At 44.5% G+C, this 15,440-nt stretch overlaps 1 protein-coding gene across 1 annotated transcript in view; it reads right to left on the bottom strand.

Moving 5' to 3' along the window:
* Window positions 1-5,308: 5,308 nt before the first annotated feature.
* The window catches only part of nectin3a (nectin cell adhesion molecule 3a), a 38,317-nt gene continuing 28,185 nt past the window's right edge, over window positions 5,309-15,440 (bottom strand). Inside the window, exons 3-6 of the mRNA XM_058080793.2 lie at window positions 14,924-15,226; window positions 13,053-13,170; window positions 11,615-11,766; window positions 5,309-7,922 (exon numbers count right to left, since the gene is read on the bottom strand). Of these exons, the coding sequence (XP_057936776.2) occupies window positions 7,306-7,922; window positions 11,615-11,766; window positions 13,053-13,170; window positions 14,924-15,226 (1,190 nt within the window). The 3' untranslated portion in view covers window positions 5,309-7,305. The remainder of the gene's footprint in view (window positions 7,923-11,614; window positions 11,767-13,052; window positions 13,171-14,923; window positions 15,227-15,440) is intronic.

Here is a 15,440-nt window from a genome sequence, read left to right as displayed (position 1 = left end):
TTGTATTTGGTGATTCCCAGCAAGAGAACAACATTTCACACGGGACTGCTTTTGTGAACATGAACATGAAATATCCGCCAAACTGTTGCACACACACGGTGCCCTCGCATCCGGCTTCTGAGCAACAGCGTTGCTATGTTACCACTGAGTTCCTACACGGTAAGTCAGGGGTCTCCAGCCAGTAGATCGTGAGCTGCCAGTAGCTCCTAAACGCTTTTCTATTAGCTCTCCAAAGGCTTTATCAACTTCTATATCCACTATCTTTCTGTAATCACTTTATTTTCATCATATTTAGACTTTCTTCATGTAATATTATAACTTTTTCCACAAGCTAGTTTTCTAAAAAAATGTATGCTATTAAAGTGACGTTATTTTTCCGACGTTATTCTCCTAAAATTATAGCTGTTGTCCTAATAGTTTCACTTCATTCTTGCAAAAGTACTTCAGAGTTTTCCATTCTTGCACTTTGCTATTTGTTGTTGTTTTTTGGTTCAATATTGTGAAAAATGTGCTCCAAGCCAATAAAAAAACAGCCACAGGCCGCACTTTGGACACCCCTGTTCTATAGTTCTGACCATTTACAGCGCCACACGTAGGTGTGCCTCAGGTATTACATCCTTCTCACCAGAAGATCTGACCTGAGCCTGAGGTGAGTCTGTCGGAAACACGTCAGCATGGCCCCAATGCAAGCAGACTAAGACAGAATAAATGTGAAATAAACTCCTTAATCAGCACTTTGATGCAGACCTGCAGCAAATGTCATAGTGGACGTCGTTTATGAGGAAGCCCCAATGGCTGACAGACTGACATCGATACAAGCAGTCAACAAAGTAGCCATTGCTTGCATATTTGCTTGTTAGTCTTGACTGCAATTATAATAAAGCTACTCATATTCGACAAAATGCTACGTTCATGTTACGGTCATGCCTTTAACTGGATGCATACTTTGCACTGAAGGAAGTCACTGTGTGCATGTTTTGATGCTTAGTGATAATGAGGAAATAAACAATAATGGTGATATAAACATTTTTTTCACTTTTCATCAGGCGTCTCAAACTCAATTTACTTGGGGGCCACTGGAGCTAGGGTCTGGGTGAGACTGGGCTGCATCAGGTTTTCAAAAAAAAAACCCACACATTTATTAAAAACAAAAAAAATTTTAAAACTTCGCTTTGGTTCCAATTTTCTACAAGAAATGCTCTGATAAAACATTCCACTGTTCTCAAATATCTTACTTTTTATTTTTCTATACAAAATAAGATGAAAAATAAATAAACAAATCAAGAATAAAGAAAATCAATCAATCAGTAATAAATAAATAAATATAATAATAATAATAAAACAGCAAATAATAAAAACGTAAGAAACCACATATAGTTGGTGGGTAGACAAATTATTTTTTTCAGATTGAATTGATTGATTGATTTCAAATGAACAAAGCATTATTAGAGCCCTGTAGACATGACAAAACACGACTATAGTCACATTTATACTCTTTTTATTTACAACATATTGCACAACTGCAGGGTTTTGAGAGACATGCTAACTCGCGAACTAGAGAGCTAGCGACCTAAACGGTAGCCTTCAAGTTATTTCCTTTAAACTTAAATAGCCAAAAACTTACCACTTCCACTCGGATAGGGAGGATAACTATTAACAGTTATTTAACCTTTAACATGAACATTAATCAAACGTAATAATTTTTTCTGGGTACATGATACCATACAGCATCCATATCAAACTTGCGTGGGCCGCACTAACATTAAAATTGCATATCAAGGCGGGGGCCTCAAACTAGTGTCCTGCGGGCCCCTGCTTTTCATAGACATAACCACTTTTGGATTGCTAATTTTGTATGGATAAAGTAGTAAGAAGAAGAACACTGTGGACCAGGACTTGATGGCAGGTTCAGTTCATTGTGCTTTATGGAAAATGTGGGTACTGTAGATTTTGGATAATACTGCAAAGCAACTATCAGAAACCAAACTTTTGTGCTTGGCACACTGCGATTAGTTCGTGCTATCTTCCTTATCAATGCAATGAATCATGCTGACAGCGCCTTTCCCCTCCGTACAGCTAATGAATATGTACTAGCTATAGCATTCATTTGGGCTGCACGTTTCCTTGTTGCTTCCTGTTCTAGCCTGCAGATATTTCCCAGGGCGCTGCATTGTTTTGTAGGGATTAAAATTCACTCAAGCTTATATCTGCTCCAGCATTGCGGAATAATGTCGAGTGATGTGGGGGTCTCCGTGTCACAGGCCCACCCAATCTGATCACAGGAGTCTTATCCACTAGAAAAACTCTTTGCACTCTACAAGCATGGAGGTGCCACTCGGACACGCGTGTCTGCTCTGGAAATGCCGTCTCATTTGATACTCGTCCACTTCTTAAGGCGCTTGAGAGAAGCCGGGAAGGCAAACCAAACTGAACCGTACTACTTTACTCCCACGCCTGGTGCGCTTGACGGCAAGGCGACATGGCGCCCCACGTGACATTTGGCTGCTCCGTGCTCGCCCAACTCTCCGTGGCATTTCATTATGTCCGAAGCCGTTTTGGGTTCAGCTCAGTGGGTGACTATACTGGGGGAGCTATGGCACTTGGTGGAGGTCTGTGCTCTCCGAGTGTTTCTTCATTCAATATTTCATCCTACTTTGCAGAAATTCACTAATAGCAGCCCGCCCAGCAGATTGCGGCTGTTTGGATCTCGACGTGACAGAATCGGACAAGATCTAAGGTGGTCCACCATTAAGAGCTGCTTTGGCTGATGATCATCCCCAGACTGCTTTGTTTTATGTTGCCCACTCCACATCCACAGCAGCCTGGTCGTCCTGGAAGGAGAATTCCTCCTTTCTGCAGTCCCTTCTCAAGGCTTCTTTTCTCCCCAAATGGGTTTTGAGTTTTCCCTTGCCCGGATGGAGGTTCAGATGAGGGCTTGCTTGTTAAGCCCTTTCAGGCTCTTTGGTGATGAAATGAGATAAATGAGAGACGACTGCATTGGTAAATCAGACGTGTTAACAGCTGGTATCGTGCAGCTCCGATGTCAACCATGACCATCACTTTTGATGGCATGCAACCCAACAACCCTTCCCAAGGTGGGGAAGAGGTGGTGCTTCAACGATGCAACAAAACTAAACACGTTTGCTGACGGATTCATTAAGTGTGGACAAAAAAGCCATTTGCCACAATCTTCAAGAAGGTAACCCAACCCAGCAGCAACACCGTTTGGCCACAAAGCCTGCACCAACATGCAGACGGGAGCACTGATGGATTAGCAACGGCCCGGGTTATCCCACTCAGACCACTTGGATGCTCAAGTGATGAAAGTGAAGTCCAAGAAGGGAGTTTTGGGGGCCAACATGCCTCTGAGGATTACGTATCTGGTTTCTGGTCTAATCAGGACCCGGGTGCACCATTGTCACTTAGCTAAACAACACATATTGATGGTGTTGGGTCCAGGTTAACGCATGGGGATTAAACACAGGCACTTAAGTGGGAGAGCCTGGATTAGGGAAGCCGTTGCATGAACTCGTCGCTTCAGTGTGATAATCCGGCCGTATTTGCAGGTCGCAAGAAGCCGTGGGTGGCCATCGACCTTTTCCAGGTGTGACACAAGCCAGCGCCCCTCTTGTTCTCCCGCCGGTGATGAAGAGGGTGCTGAGTCGGGCTTGTGTGAAACGGGTCAGTTAGTCAGCATCACAGGTGAGGACAGTGAAGGTGACAGTGACAAACGAGTGGCCGCCGGAACAAGGGGGAAGAGGTGTCACATGATCAACTTGATGGTCTTCACTGAACCTGACTCTGTTTTTGGTCTTTTTTACCCATTCATGGTGGACCTTTGCTTCGACTGAATTCAGAGCGCCAAGAAGTGCCCGTCGTGCATCAGTTACTTCCACACATCCAATACACAATTAAATATTAAAACCACTTTTTGATGGCATTGACTTAAAAATGTTGGTGTCTTTATATTATAGAACATCATACTTGCTCACAGTGCAACAAAACGAAAACAAAACATCCAAGCAAGGCAATGCATCACATCAATCAAACATAACATGTAACTTAATACTGTTATTTTTCAATGCTTGCAAGGCATTCTAGGTCGTTCAATTGCAACAACAAAACAGTGAATATATATAATATAGTGAGTATGTGAACTGCGTCGTGTCTTGACACGTTGTGTTGTTTGGATTGCATCTCACTTTGGCACCACAAGACATGTTGCCAGCTACAGTTTTGATGTTAAACGTTAAATGCAATGGTGAGCCGGATGTGGTCTATGGGCCGCAATTTGCCCACCCGTGCGCTACAGCCTGTTCATGGGCACCTGCTACGTCCTGCTGCCAAGTTTTAGCATAATCCTGCTAACAAACACACAAAAGCATGTGAAAACATACAATTCAAATAAGAATTTAGTTGAATATCCAACACAAAATAACAACGCAAAGCTACCCTTTTGTCAGGAAAACAAAAGATAGTGACTTGTGGTGAGGTTCATGGCTGGTGAGGAAGCCTTTATAGACGTTATTAAAAGGATAAGAAGAGAATAATTCACTTTTCATGAATATACTTTCAAATATCCAGGAAAAAGCTCTGTTACTTTGTTAACAAAGTCTGATCACCTTCTGGAATCCTCCATTTTGGTCGTCAAATTCATTCATTCATTCAGCAGTGGACTTGCTGCTCTCCAGCTGACTTTTCCTCTCTGTGGAAGAGCGTGTGTGCATCTTCCAGCTCACGCATGTGTGACATTTAATGATAAATAATAATAATGCAACATTGTACTGTTAACGACATGTTGACAAACAAAAAGTGGCTTCTCAGCAGCAACAAGCACCTTCCAGCTCCCACACGCCCCCCCCCCTTCATGGTGAGATAAAGTGGCTCAGTGTATGACATTATATTAAAATCTACAGTGTTTGTATGCTCTTGTTTTATTGATGAAAATGTATAAAAAAGACTTATTTGATGCATGCAACTGGAGCATCAATGCACCTGCAATAGCTTTGTGAGCTAAAGAAATACTTCTAAAAACCACACCACATTTGAAAAGCTATATTTTGGTAGCTATTTCAAAGCAGTTATAAGGGGGGTTATTAAGGAATATAATATTTCATAGCAATTTCAACAAAGGTTTGCTCAAGTGAAACAAAAAATGGACTGTGTGGTTGTTTTTGTTGTTGTTGTAGAAAATCCAACTAATGTCTTGTTGAAACAAACGAGAATTATGTTACAATCTTGGCACTAAAGATGAGTGACATGCACTAATGAGTTGTCACTAAAGTCAACACTGTGGGGGGCGTATGACTTTAGTGCCTTAAGTCGGACCTCATAAGTGGACTCTTAAAGGTTCAAAGTGGAGCTTCCTGTCTGGAAGGAGACACGGAGGACACGCCTGAGTGCAATAATGTGGATCCTTTTATTGCAAACAGAAGAAAACTACAATTTGACGCACATTCATCTGCAATTCCTGTGAGACCACCATCATCCCGTACAAAAAAATCCATAGGTCGGGAACCACCAAATGCTCAAAGGCTCATAAGGTAAACTAACACTCTGAATATTAAACAAGTCATACAAAACAAACAAAAAAGAGATTCTCTTTCCATAACAATGCAAAAAATGCCAGCTTATTTACAGGACAATATTTTCTACGATTCTGGCTCGCTTTGTAACTTAGCAAGTTACATGCGTCCGTTTAAAAAAGCATATAAGGCGTGACAATCAACCTTTTGTCTGATTAACGGTTTGAAACCTTAAATATCCAGATGGAGGATGCCTGCAGGAAGTATGAGTTTCTGTGCATCAGCCCATCTAAGGCACCAGCTATTTGTACAACTTAAGGACTAAGCTAACCTATCAGCATTATGTACACAAAATGGTAACACTGGGGAATCATTTCATATACAAAAGGAAGGTTCAAGAAAAGTGTTGCCATTCATCACTTGGTTCGGCTCGCAATGTTTTTGGATTGAAAGAAGGCGATGGTGATTCAGACGGCTGCGCGGGAAAATGTGCCGCAAATCACCGAGTGCGAGAGGCTAAATTAAAGTTATTTGAGGCGAGGGCCGCTCCTCGTATGTGGGCTGCATGTGTGCAGATGTGTGTGTGCGGCCACTGAGGCCAGCCGACATTAAAGCGGTTTATTCTCAGGCGGGGCGGGGCGGGGCGGCGAGTGAGGGCGGGGACGGGATGCACCCACAAGCTGAAAGAAAAAAAAAACCCATAGGAGGCGGGAGGCGTCTCGTCCGGGATGCATAGCAACACTTCTGTCCGCACCCCCCACCCCACTCCCTCCCTTTCCCTCAATGGATCCAAGAAGAGCACTTTGATCCATTTTCAATTCCTGAGGAAGAGTGGTGGAAAGATGGTGAAATCAAGCGGCGGGCTGTGAGATCAGGGATGATGTCAGCGCTTGGTGTCACCGGGTTTGTTGTTAGTAGAAGAGAAAATGTACACATCCTTTTGGGAGGCACTTCCAACGAGAGACGGTTCTTCACGTCAGCTTCTTGCAGCCGTGGATCACATTTCCAGGGTGCAGCCAAACTGCTCTGTGATCAGCAGTGATGTCAGCGGCCTACAATGTTTCCAATGTAAGCTACAAGTGGCCCTCGTCTTTTGGGTTTTTTTTTCCTTCACTCCCCCCACAGCCCCCATTTGCGCTGTGTTATTTTCCTGATTCACCAACGCGGATCCTGACGAGCGGAGTGGGAGCTGAAAATGGCGGCGGTTTAAGTCGCCGCAAAAGCCCCAAATGATGACAGCTGTGAGCGTCACATCTGCAACACATGGCTTTGATGCAAAATAAAGTACGAAGAAGGAAAAAAAACAACCCTAATGATCAATGGATGCCCCAGACGCGAAAAGAAAAGAAGACTCGAGGGCCACAGCCAGTTGGCTCCCTTCCATGTTGTGTGCTTCTGTGACGACTAACACGTGTCAGTAGTGATACTAATGCATGACTGTAGACGTGGAAGAAGGCCCGCAGTCTCCCCTTTTTTCCCTGACCATCTCTTTCAATTGATGCCTCGTGCAATAAGGAGGGGCTCTTTAAAATGCAGCTTTCCTGTCCCTTAAGAGGTTTAAGCACGTCACAAACGAGGGTTTGACTCCTGACATTCCGAGCTGCGCTTAAAGACAGGTGCACAAACACGAGGCGTGGTCTCATTCGCTGATGCTCCTCCTGAGCCCAAACATATCAAATGGCGGAGGCGTCCCGGCTTGCCTGCAGCTCCTCTGCAACGTAGGCCTCCTTAAGGTCAAGTGGTTTACAGTCAGTGTTGTCCTTCTGTCTCAATGACTTGGTCAGACATACCACTCCCGCCGTGAGATGACAGATCCGTCCAGGTGGGACACGTAGTCACTGTCTGTGCAATTGTTGTAGCAGTCCTCTGGGATGTAAGGCGAGCCATTATTCGTTACGGGCGGCCCGCAGGGGTGCATGTTCTGGCCGTGGTAGTGATCGGGGTAGTAGTCCCCCTCCCGGTCTGCCCAGTCGTTCCTATCCTTGCTCTGCAGGACGTAGTCAGGGTAAATGATGTCCCCACCCAATTTGGGTTTCAGATCCTGGCTGCCTTTGCTCGTCTTGTCGCCATACACCTCCTGCAGCTCGTGAGGCTGCAGCACGTCCAACTGAGACTCCTTCTGCATGTCTGAGGGTCCCAGGTACTGCTTGGTGTAGTAGTCGCCCCTGAAAGTGCGGCGCTGGCGCATGAAGCAGACACCGGCCAGAATCAGGACTAGGACCAGGAAGAGCAGGCCGCCCACAGCCCCACCGATTATTGTGCCCAGGGTGCTGTCTTGCAAGGATGCCAGGGTCGGGGAGGTGAACGGGGACCTCTGCTGGTCTGCTGCAGTGCCGGGTCCAGAGGTGTGGTGCGGCGATGTGGTGGTGCTGGTGCTGGCCGTGGTGGACGGGGGTTCTGCAGTGGGTACAAGCGATGAGAAGATTAATAAACGGGACCGCATGGTCATAAAAACATTACCCTGGGCGAATGGCGCCTGCACAGCTCTGTTCCACTGACATGGCAACATTTCCCCAGCCACGCCGTTTGCAGGTGGGAGCAGACGTATGCGTCTCTGTTAAAAAGCTGCACTACTGAGCAAAAAAGGTGGAAATGAAAGCTACACGCTAAACGTTGGAGCACAACAGAGATAAAGGTAGACAAGGAGCGATGGAAGGACGAGCATGTGAGTAAATGCCATTCCCTCCCCCTCCCGACTCCTCCTTCGCAGGGTCATCATGTGAGAAGGTGAGACGCTGTGATGGATGTGAGGTCCCTGCATCTTATTTATCCTGGGTCTGAAGGGAGATAGGTCGGCATTTGTGATAGCAGCCAGAGTGAGGGAAAAGGGCTGCGTACTGAAAGGTCAGAGGACCGTTTCCATTTTGACCTCCAGCCTCTGAGGCTACCAGCAGCCTGATACCGCCACTCCTCCTCTGCAGCAATACATCACTAGTGAGGTACCATGCTGGATGCATTCTCCATCTGTGCTTCATCCAAGCAGCCATGTTCTTCTGCCATCGCGTCCATTGCTTCTACCTCTCAGCTCTTGTCAATGTCTCAGCACTCCTGCCTCCGACATCCATCCACACCCTCCTGGAACAGGACTGGCAACATGGTTTCTACCAACTGCCATAGCCGAAATTCTTCTTAACCTCCAACATGGAGTCATTTGGTTGAGAAAATATTCACTCCCGTTAAGCTAAATCCTTGAACTTGGCAAGGAGGAGAGCACGCCAGCACATGGGAATTTTTATACTTCCAATACCAGCTCTTCATGCTCTGAAGTTGATACTGATATCAAAATATTGATGAATTGATTGAATATATGATTTAGATATACTTCAGGGTTTAAAGGAAATCAATAAATTCCTATGATGTCATGATTCTTTATTCTTTAGTATCGGATCAGTATCGGCGATACCAACCAGAATTATTTATCGTATCGGAAATGAAAGCAGTGGCATCGGACATCACTAGAGCACACACTGCAACAATCTGTACTTCCGTAAACACACTAAATGTGTGTGCACGTCACTTACCAGATGCTTTGCATTCACATGAACAAGTCGAAATGTTTTGGTAGTGTGAACAACCACATAAAAATCGGAATTTGCCATCATAGCCTGCAGGTTTGCATATTCAGACCGCCATGTCTGTGGTTTCCCCCCTTTAGTTGCAGTGTGGGGGATCGCCACGGTGTGAGATGTAGTTTTACATATCAATAGGTGCCATAAACGCCTAAAGAAGACAATTTCTGAAACAAGTTGCAACTGCAACAACATAGTGGAAAAGTGAAATCATATAGAATTCAAACCCAATGGGGTGTCCTAACTTTCAAGGACAATAACATTTGTGGCCCCCCATAGATGGGTTGGCGTCAACATGCTAGCACAAGCAATAGAGATATCCTCACATTATAATCATAAGAGAGAGCCATGAAAGCTACATATTTAAAATGTATTTCTGTGAAAGCCATATCATATTTTTAACACAGAGTACAACTAAATGCATTCATTTATAAGCAAGACTAACAATTTTAAAATATAATAAATGTCAATAAATGTATTGGCTGATGCTAACCAATCATAATAATGCTATAACAATAATAAAATACATCTTGCCATTAATGTGACTTCTGGTTTTGCATGGTACTTCTCGTCCTTCTTTCTTTTTGCCATCTTCAAAAGGGTTTGCGCTGCAGAATTAGCCGGCTGACTATTCTTGACCCCTCAATGACTCGAATAGGCTACCACATTATCCAATAATAATCAAGTTTTGGAGTCTGACCCGGAAAATATCTGAAGGAAAACTGGCACTGGCTCTGCCCCCCCCCGCACCCCCCCATTGTGGTAGAAAATAGATGGATGGAAATGCATGAGAATGTTTTATATTTTGAAGGTTATTTTCAACACTGATTCCTGTAATGTTGTACTTTAAAATGTCAGCACTTTAAATTGTAAAATAAATACATTTTATCGTGTTAAGAAATGTCTGAGGACCAGATACATTCATCAAAAGAGCCACCTGTGGCTTGCGAGCCACAGGTTCCATACCTCTGCCTTTGACAAATGGTCAATGACTTATGAACAATGAGTTGCCGAGTCCCGTTGCAGTTTTTCAACCCATTTTGCGCAAACTTTACACACACACGCTTTTCTGGTCCAAATTTGTATCAAGTTGTGCGGTGATTCGACCGAAGACCGTAAAGTTACAATGGATGTGTTGGAGAGTGCATTGAGAAATTTCAAGTCACTCCAAATTATAGTGGTCCAGCTTTGGGATTTAAGCACCACCATCGGGCACTAGCAACACAGAAGTGGTGTGTGTTTTGATGCATTTTTGCTGCAGGTCAGAGTCAGCTTTGCCAATTCATGTAATTTTTTGGCTGGGATGCTCTTCTTGATGCAACCCTCCATTTTATCTGGGCATGGGAAACGCACCAATTGGAAAATACCAGCAAACTGTATGTCATAATAATGGAGTGATGAAGAGCTTTAGAAAACTTGGCAAAAAAAAAAATCTGTTTTCAGTGACTCAAAACACGAAAAATATGCATATTTAAAAACAACATGGGAGTCTCGCCTGGAGGCTGCAGGATAATGACAAGTCAATGAAAGGAATTCTGGTATTAACCTTCTTTGTCAGTTGCTATCGATTGCACCCCGGAGGGGGCTTTGGGTGGCTGTAGGTGGGGATGGGGGTGGGTTAACCTCAGGTAGGTTAAGAGCATCTGCAAACACGTAGCTGAGCGGCCAAAAACCACAAGGCTTCAGAGGCAGCAACAGCGAGCGTCCACAGCGGGGGAGGGGTATAGCTGCCGCACACGAGCATGGCTATTTCCACGGGGGGGGGGGGGAGGCAGGCAGGAGGCCACAAGACCGAGTCTTAATATTTGACGCAAGGCAAGATAATTGGCCGGCCAAGTCTTTCCTGGATGGGATGTCTCTCAGCTGTGCTTTGGTTTGAACGAGGACTCGGGCCTGTAAGCAGATGGAGCATGACAGCTTTTTTGGGGCTCGTCCAGCACTTTCCACTCTGCGGTGAGAAAAAGCGAGTGATCGGCACGGCCCGGGGGGATCCAAAAGCAGCAGTTGCTTTGTTTGGAGAGGGATTACAAAGGAGCGAAGGAGGAATGAAAATAAAAAGGAGGAGATGCGGCGTTCACAGGATCCACACCCGACTTTGCAGCAATGAACCAAGTGGCAAAGCAGGCCCGACACAGGAAGCAGATGTGAATGCTGCAGGTTTCTACATACAAAGATCCACCTTCAGCATTTATACAATCACAATGAGGGAAACCTATCCACTTTGGCCTTCACTTGATGTCATTGATATTTACACACACACACACACACACACACACACACACACACACACACACATACGACTGGGTTACACTGGAACACGGCTTATATACTACCCATAATTCTTATGCCCCGCAAATCTGTCAATGCAATTTATTACGACTCAGTGAAACTTGAGCGTGAGCTAAAAGGCTACATGAGATCTTTTCAATATCAGACAAATAAAAAAGGGTTCCAGGGCCAGACCCTGGGAAACTGTTAGGGTTACTCATCTGCAAATGTTGGTCATGACTGAGACATTACCTTGCACCCACAGGGACACATCCTGGCTGCGGAGGCCCACGTCATTGGTCACTTCGCATCGATACACGCCTGAGTCGTTGAGCTGCAGTGGGCGCATGAACGTGAACATGTTGCTTACGATCTCAATGCCCTCAGGCATCGATCCATCCAACCTAAAACACGGAAACATTTCATTTACACTAAGAAGCATGCGTGTGACTATTAGATCTGTATGCACTTCATACACAAACGTTGTAAAAGTATGGAAAAATACTCAAGATTTAAAGGCCCTTTAAAGTCAAAACCGGGGGCATAAGGTTTCACCGGGCAGGACTTTGTGTCTACTGTCAGATCGCCATGAACCTTGTTTTTAAATCAGAGGACAAAGTGCCACAACACCAGAGTTACGCTGATGCAGTAACCATTTTGAATCTTTTTTATTTAGAGCTGTCAAGAGTCTTCCTGGTGGTTGCATTCAGCAGATCAAGTGTTGAGTTGTGCTGTTTGGGTTACGACTAGCCCCTTTGACACTGTCTTTAAGAGCGAGCATTTGTCTGCTTTTTGATATATGGCAGTAGTCATTGTACAGCTGGTGTAGCAGTATAGATTTACCATCCCCTGGAAATAAATCAACACACAGCCATTATTGTCTACATAACTGGCAACACAATAATGGTGGCGGTGATGGAACTGTTATGGTCTGGGCTGCATGAGTGCTGCTGACATTGGGAAGTCGCGGTTCACTGAGCGGAAAGGTGACTGAATCAAAGCATAGTCTTTATCAGGAATGTGGGATAAAGAGTCCACCCCCAGATGACAAGTGTCTTAGGAAGGTGGATGTGTTGGTGATGGAGTGGCAAGTATGTCTCCTCCAGACCCGAACCCAACTGAGCACCTGTGGGGCATCTCAAGCAGAAGGTGGAGGAGAGTCTACTGGCTAGAAGTGTCTGACATCCAGCAGCTCCACCAGTGATGTCATAAAGGAGGAGTGGAAGAGGATTCCAGGAACAACCTGTCCAGCTCTGATGAATGCCATGCCCAAGAGGATTAAGGCAGTACAAGGTGGTCACAGTAAATAATGGAACTTTGGACAAAATGTTGACCATGTTATTTCGACAATGATGTTGTGATGTTGACTCTTTTTCAATAAATCTATACTGCTATACAAGCTGTACATGGACTACTCTAACAAGACATGACAAAATGGTAAACTATGGTGGTAAACTACATCTGCCGTGGAGTAGATTGCCGCCTCCAGCCTCTACGACCACCAGACATACACAGCACTGGAGCAGCACTGGAGGTTAGGACTGGGTGGAGAGAGCGAGTGTTCCGCTACTGTTTAACAACTTGCTCTAAGCCACTGGTGCCCATACTTTTCATGTCCACCTTTGGGGGGGGGGGGTATATTCACATAATGTGACATAAAAGCAGTTGTTTTAGGAAATGGGATACTGACCTGACCCATGTATACTGGCGGGCAGGAGGGTTGGCCTGAGCGTCGCACATGAACCTCACGTTAGCTTGTCCGGCATACCAGTTTTTCTCCACTCCTGTTATTGAGACCATTGGTGCAACTGTGGAACAAAGTGAAACCAAAGGTTGCTTGAGCAGCTACAACAATAGGTAGGCTATGCTGAGCAAAGCATATTGTAGTTGGGACAACATACTCAATTGGACACACAAGCGTTTGCATACGAGGCGAAACACAGGATGCATTATGCTATATTGCAAGCACAGGAACAATGACTAAAACAAAACTTTTTATTGTGGTGAAGGAAGCCAAGAACAAATAGTGAAAAGCCACTCGGAAAGAATAAACTGTGCAGCTAATAAAGTGCACTGCCGGGAAGTGACAAAAACGAAAACAAAGTGAAACAGGAGGTTGTCCTAAATGAAGCCAGCACATGCTACTGTAATAAAACACGGCAAACACTGACTTAGATATCCAATTTTTCCATTATGATTTCTCTGGAGAACAAATGAGGAACTCATTACTGAACAAAAGCAGAACGCCTTGCCTCGTCTTATTCGCCGACCCCGTCACACAGTTGCGCATTGAAATTGTACTTCTTTTGCAGTTAAAACCCCTTTGCTTCTGCCTCAGAGGTGATTTATTGAGCTGCAAAGCATCATTCCGCCTGTATTAACCTTGCTTTGGCCTGCTCCTCCGCCCACCGGTCCAAGCACAGTCCTGCTACTGTGTGTCACTGCTGGGGGTTGATCGATAGCTCATAAAACCTTCATTAGCTGGCACTCATGCAGTCCTATAAGATGCTAATATCTAGAAGATGAGTGCATGATTTCAATAAATCAGCGTTTCCAGTTGGAATATTTCCATGTGAACTCTGCATGTTTTCCGTGTGTGCATGGATTTTCTCTAGTTACTCATCCTCTCACATCCCAAATACATGCATGTTAGCATACCTGGAGACTCTAAATCAGAGGTCTCAAACACGGGGCCCGCGGGCCAAATGTGGCCCGCAGGACACTAGTTTGAGGCCCCCGCCTTGATATGCAATTTTAATGTTAGTGCGGCCCGCGCAAGTTTGATATGGATGCTGTATGGTATCATGTACCCAGAAAAAATTATTACGTTTGATTCATGTTCATGTTAAAGGTTAAATAACTGTTAATAGTTATCCTCCCTATCCGTGTGGAAGTGGTAAGTTTTTGGCTATTTAAGTTGAAAGGAAATAACTTGAAGGCTACCGTTTAGGTCGCTAGCTCTCTAGTTTGCGAGTTCGCATGTGTCTCAAGACCCTGCAGTTGCGCAATATGTTGTAAATAAAAAGAGTATAAATGTGACTATAGTCGTGTTTTGTCATGTCTACAGGGCTCTAATAATGCTTTGTTAATTTTAATCAGAAAAAAATAATTTGTCTACCCACCAACTATATGTGCTTTTTAAAGTTTTTATTATTTGCAGTTTAATTATTATTATTGTATTTATTTATTTATTACTGATTGATTTTCCTTATTTTTGATTTGTTTATTTATTTTTCATCTTATTTTGTGTAGAAAAATAAAAAGTAAGATATTTGAGAACAGTGGAATGTTTTATCAGAGCCTTTATCAGAGTCTTGTAAAAAAATTAGAACCAAAGAGAAGGTTTTTTTTAATTTTTGTTTTTAATAAATGCGTTTTGTTTTTTTTTGAAAACCTGATGTGGCCCAGTCTCACCCAGACCAGAGCTCCAGTGGTCCCCAAGTAAATTGAGTTTGAGACCACTGCTCTAAATGGTCCATAATGAGGACAAGCTCTTCAAAATTGATGCATGGATGCACTTCTGTTCATCCAGCATTTTGAATGAAGGCATGGAGTACTCACATTGAATATTGAGGGTGTAGGGTATGCGGAACTCCGTCTGCAGGGCCGGGTGTTGCACGACGCATGTCAGTGTCTTGCCCTGGGCGTAGCTCTGTGGCTGCCACAGGTAGCGTACATGCACGCTGATGGTGCCGTCCGGCTCGTCACGGCTCTGCCTCTCCACCCTCCCGTGCATATCAACAGTCTCCCAGGAGACCTCGGCGGCGGGGCGGCCGCGCTCTGCGATACAGGTAGCCACCAGGGACTCACTCTCGCCATGCAGCAGGGCGGCAGGACCGGCGGAGACGTACACCTTCGGCTCCACTGCAAGAGGAAGGAAAGAGAAGAATTTGGCATTTTGGTACTCTTAATAAATCATAAATAATTCATGTCCATCATTAGATAAGAAGTAAAGGAAGTGGCCCTTGGTGGATTTAACTGCTGAGTGGAAGGATATCATTCCATTTACATACTGTCCATGCATTAAAAATGGATGCCATTCTATCATGAAGAAGATTTCAATGGACACCAGTAGTAT

This window comes from Doryrhamphus excisus, linkage group LG8, assembly GCF_037039965.1.
Source record: "Doryrhamphus excisus strain RoL-2023G ecotype Guam linkage group LG8, RoL_Dexc_Guam_v1.1, whole genome shotgun sequence".
NCBI lineage: Eukaryota > Metazoa > Chordata > Actinopteri > Syngnathiformes > Syngnathidae > Doryrhamphus > Doryrhamphus excisus.
This window is presented reverse-complemented; position numbering and strand designations above follow the sequence as displayed.